The following is a 5,272-nucleotide window of genomic DNA, read 5'->3' as shown; positions in this document are numbered from 1 at the left end:
CCCTCAGATCTGGGTGGGGTGGGTGGGATACCACTGCGGACTGAGGTTAGGGCTGGGCCAGGCCATTTCCCGAAGGGCCTGGGCTACACTGCACTTGGGGTGGGCGGTGGCAGCCACCTAAAAATTCCCCATATTCCACCCCCATAACCTCCCCTCCCAGCACTGCCACTGTCAGCCCTCAGTGTAGCCCAGCCCAGCCTACACTGGGAAGAGCCCAGCACAGCCCCAGCCCACAGTGGCATCCTTGCTTCCCCATTCAGATGATGTCAATTGTAATTTTAAATCATTGCTTTCTCATTAATTTGATTTATATTTTTTTTGGGCTAGGAAAGAGTATAAAAAGGGAAATATTTGTGTTTCTTCCAAGTCTAAAGTATGTTTCTGTTACTATAATTTCTGTTAATAAATACTACATTTTTTTTTTTTTTGTACTCTCCTGCTTCATATTTCCAAGGGGTGGGGGAAAAAAAAAACACTAAGTATGGCATAAAGTGTTTTATTTAAAGCCTGGCTAACACTTTATTTGTAGTTGGTTCAGAAATTTTAAGAATCATGGATATATACCAGATTGTTAGGCTTAGCTGTTTATAATAATTCACAACCATTTAAAATCTGAACATTTCTCTGTAGAGTTGAGTATGAAGACAGTTTTGCTCCCCTTTAAAAAAATCTAACCTTTTAAATTCTCATAAATAATGCAATACCATTAATGCAATGCCATTCTAATACCAGTCAAAGTAGCTAAAAAATGGAATTGGGACCACAGTAAGAATTAATACATATTTTATGTCTACCAGAATGTGGCACATTCTTTGTGTTTCGCTATGAATAATGTTGTAATGCCAATTTTAATTTAATTTTATTTTTTGCATAGCACATGCTGATCTGGAAACTATATTTCCAGAAAGACTGCTTACTTTCCTTCATCAAGATGAACATGAGCCTGCAATGCGATGCGGCGGCTAGTAAAGCGACCAAAACGCTGGCTTGCATCCATAGATGCTTCTCAAGCAAATCCCGGGACGTCATTCTCCCCCTGTACTCGGCCTTAGTGAGGCCGCAGCTGGAGTACGGTGTCCAGTTTTGGGCTCCACAATTCAAAAAGGATGTGGAGAAGCTTGAGAGAGTCCAGAGAAGAGCCACGCGCATGATCAGAGGTCAGGGAAGCAGACCCTACGGTGACAGGCTGAGAGCCCTGGGGCTCTTTAGCCTGAAAAAGCGCAGGCTCAGGGGTGATCTGATGGCCACCTACAAGTTTATCAGGGGTGACCACCAGTATCTGGGGGAACTTTTGTTCACCAGAGCGCCCCAAGGGATGACGAGGTCAAATGGTCACAAACTACTTCAAGACCGTTTCAGGCTGGACATAAGGAAGAATTTCTTTACTGTCCGAGCCCCCAAGGTCTGGAACAGCCTGCCACCGGAGGTGGTTCAAGCGCCTTCATTGAACACCTTCAAGATGAAACTGGATGCTTATCTTGCTGGGATCCTATGACCCCAGCTGACTTCCTGCCCTTGGGCAGGTGGCTGGACTCGATGATCTTCCGAGGTCCCTTCCAGCCCTAATGTCTAATGTCTATGAAATAAAACTTTATGTATAAAAGACTCTTATGAACCTCGGCAGATAGGAGCATGTCTTAAATTGGCAACTTTGACAGGTGATTTTTTTTAGTTCTTGTTTAAGAACTATGTGAACCTTTGGCTTTTTAGTTGAAGAGCTATGTGCATAATGTTTTATGTGCATTCCAGATACTTTCGTGTAGTTTTATAACTTTGTAAATCTTTTATCCTTTCTGGTTTATTTGTAGTTCTTAGTCATGTAACCTTTAATCGTCTTTTGTGTAAAGGAACAGCTTAACCTCTTTTAATGTTTCCTCATTTTGGAGCTTGCTGAGAGATATTTTTAATGGCATTTCTCTTTTCCTTTCTTCCCCTAAAATTGTTTGGTTGTAAATAAATGGAAAGGGTAGTCTGGTGTTTTGAAATGACTTCAGGATAGAAATAGGTCAGATGCCAAAGTATTGCATGGGTTTAGTGTACTCAAGTTACTTGTATTTTCCTTTTTTCAACATTTTTATATGCAAGCATACATATAACCTAAATAAGATTCTTGCTAGGGTACATTAAAAACACAACCAAAATATGGGCCCATTGAGAAGGAACTCCCCCTGTCCACAAAAAAAACAAACAAAAAACCCAAACCAAAACAAACAAACAAAAAAACCCCAACCCATATGTTCTGGCTGCAAACACTAGTGATATTTTTTACCTGGATTCTTATCCTGCTGTCATAGAAATACCCAGATGCAGGTCCACAAAGGAACTGAGGTACCTCAGTCCAAGAGTGCAATTATCAAACCTAGTGTCTATCCCTGTAGGCACTTAGAGTCCATAGGCACTTAAGTTTTCAGCCCAGGCACTTATAGTTCTGTTTCTGGACATGGGCAAATGGGTATCTATCTCATGCCTAAGATCACTGCGGGAACCACAGATTAGATGTTCCCCTACCTGTCCCCTGAGGGTCCTGATCCAATACATGTGCTCAGAGCTTGCCTAATACATTCCTACAGCATCAAGCTCTGCACAAAACAATGACAGCAGCTGCTTTCAAAACATAGGAGGTGGTTTTGATGCCCCACCGCCTATTATCTAATAGCCAAATGGGAAGCCCAGTGTGGGAGATCCCCAGTCAGTTTCTTTTTCTGCCTGAGGAGTTTGCACCCAAAACTCCCATCTCACAGAAGAATACCAGAAGCTATTTGGGCTATTTTAGGGTAGGGCCACTCTAGGAATCCTGTTGTTCCACTCTGCAGGAAAGAAGTGACATTTCATGTGAAAGAGTGCGTGCAAACAATAACAAGGCTCTGCAGTCCAGTGATTAGTGTAGTCACCTGTATTCCTGTCTTTGCTCCAAGGGCTATTTACGTATTTTATCCAGTGGCTGTGTAATATAAACAGTCCTTGGGTTAGGGACTGAATCCTCCTGCTTTCTACAGATTCATGCTCAGTCTTTCTTGCTTGGGCCCAGTGAACCAGCTTCAGCAGCGAGTCTCCCTTGTCCTTTCTGCTCAGCCTGTACCTGGGAGCTGAGAAGTTGGATTTGAAACCCCAAATTTAGGCAGAGGATAGTACTGAGCCTGGGTCTTCCACAACCTGAGTTGCAGAACCTGTACTCTAACCACTGTGGTATTGGATAAGAAAGCTTACCGCTTCTTTTTGGGGAAAGAAAAAAGGACTGATTCCTTCTGCAGTTTTGGAAAAAGTCGAGCTGGGAACTTTGGATCCTGTGAAGTAAGTGCCTCCTTACAGCCCCCAACTAGCTGCCTAAATCCTGTAGAGAGACAGGATTTAAGACACCCTCTTCAGCATTTCTTTTTACTTTGTTTAAGCAGCTTCTCACTTGGGGTGCTGTCTGTTTTGGATCCCATTAGTAGGGGCCTAATTCTCCCTGTTCACTGTATGAAGAGTGTATGTGCTTAACTAACAGATGTGGATTCTGCTTTCCTGACCAGGAGCTTAAAAGAACTAGGATCAGGAGCTCAGCTTTGTAGATACAGCCTGAGCTGAGATTCAGATTTCTTATAATACAGTTTCAATGGCAGTTTTTGATGTTCTCAATCTAGTGATAGATTTTGATAGGGAATTTCTTCTAATATTCAGCTTACTCATCAGGGTATGGGGAACTTTTGGCAACATGACTGTCAGAACCGTGCCTTCCAGGGACCAGATAGCCAAAGCCACAGTTTTTTCCAGATGAAAGCTCAGTTCTCAATCCCCTACACAAACTACTCCTTTGTAATTGAAGTCATTTATCATTCTTGGACAAATTCTCTTAGCGCATGTTTATATATCCAGAAAATTTTGAATAGAATGTGTGGGTTTTTATATCTAAAAAGAATTTTAAAAGGTTTCATAGTACTTTCCTCTGTTTTGTCCTAATAATCTACATTTTGGAGATATATTTAACTAGCCAGTTGTTTGACATAAAATTTTCAAGTGGCGCATGTCTTAGGGATGTAAATCCCATGGAAAGTCAATGAGATTTAGACTCCTGTTTGGAGCACTGTGATATGTACAGAAAATATTTTATACTGTATCCTTTTTGTTTATATCTTCTGTATATTTTATGTACAAAACTTATCTTTACTTGCACAACTAATAACTCCTTATATTATTACAAATGAAAATAATCTGATTTAATTTACTTTCATCATTATAAGTGCCCATTCTGTTATCAGTTACCGAGGATGTTGTGTTTGTGAGACTGAGAGAGCAACTGGGGTTCTAATGTTTACTTTTACTCAGCTTGCACATTTGTACTATTTAAAACATATAAAAGAATGCAGAAATTAAGATGAAGTGGTGATATTCTAGAAATCTTCAGGAAATGTTTCTTCCTCTGATTAATGTTTTTAAACCTGTCTTTCTGCCCATTTTTTCTTTATTTTTAACAATAATAAAACTTACTGTAAATTTAGGGACTAAATCATTTGACAATTTTTTTCAAATAATATGTTTTTTCTGCCACCTGCTTCAGTTAGGATGGTCTTTTTAGGGTGTCATGAGGAAAATTGCAAGGGCTTCCCTTGCTAGGACCATGAATCTGTGTGAGTCCTTCTAGAGAGCCAAAAACCTCTCATTTGATAGGTCAGCTAGTCAAGGAGTTTTAAAAGGGGCCAGTCCAGAGTAATGGAATCATTCTGTTTTTGCTGTTAGGCACTTTCCTGTATATACTTAGTTCTTTTTCTAATGGTTTATTTTCTCTCTTTCAGGCTAAAGATGCTTCATCTTTATGGTTGCTGTTTCAGCCGTGATTGGGAATCCATTAAAGAAATCAGTAAAACAATAAAAGTGTTTCATGATCTCTCTGCTCCAGCAATTAACATTTTAGTTGAATGAGGAACTACGCCTATCACTATGGACATTTCTGGCTTGTAAATATGACACTGCTGCAGCAAAGGGATGCTGTGTCAGTTTGTCTTCTGCATTTTATGCTGTATAATCCAAAAGCTGACTCCTTTTGCTTTCTTTTATGAGTCACTTCATTTTTTTATCTCAGACACTGCAGGACACTTCTGATAACACAGTAATAATGCTTGTTTCCCTTGTAGGGATACTATGAGGTGTAATTCTTGCAATTCATCTTGTAGTTAAAAAGAATGGAGATACAATCCACATGGCAAATATTACTAAATGTGTTCTCTTTTAACTTTTAATTGAAAAGAATAAATCGTCAAATTCTGTAGTAATGTAAGTGGTGGTAAAAGGTAGA

At 39.9% G+C, this 5,272-nt stretch overlaps 1 protein-coding gene across 1 annotated transcript in view; it reads left to right on the top strand.

Moving 5' to 3' along the window:
- The window catches only part of LOC106722119, a 108,561-nt gene extending 103,614 nt beyond the window's left edge, over positions 1-4,947 (top strand). The window contains exon 14 of the mRNA XM_025202513.1: positions 4,773-4,947. Coding sequence (XP_025058298.1) covers positions 4,773-4,899 — 127 coding nt within the window. The 3' untranslated portion in view covers positions 4,900-4,947. The remainder of the gene's footprint in view (positions 1-4,772) is intronic.
- Positions 4,948-5,272: the final 325 nt, after the last annotated feature.

The sequence above is a fragment of the Alligator sinensis genome, unplaced genomic scaffold (genome assembly GCF_000455745.1).
Source record: "Alligator sinensis unplaced genomic scaffold, ASM45574v1 scaffold226_1, whole genome shotgun sequence".
Classification (NCBI taxonomy): domain Eukaryota; kingdom Metazoa; phylum Chordata; order Crocodylia; family Alligatoridae; genus Alligator; species Alligator sinensis.
Note: the sequence above shows the minus strand (reverse complement) of the source record. Positions and strands in the feature narration are given on the sequence as shown.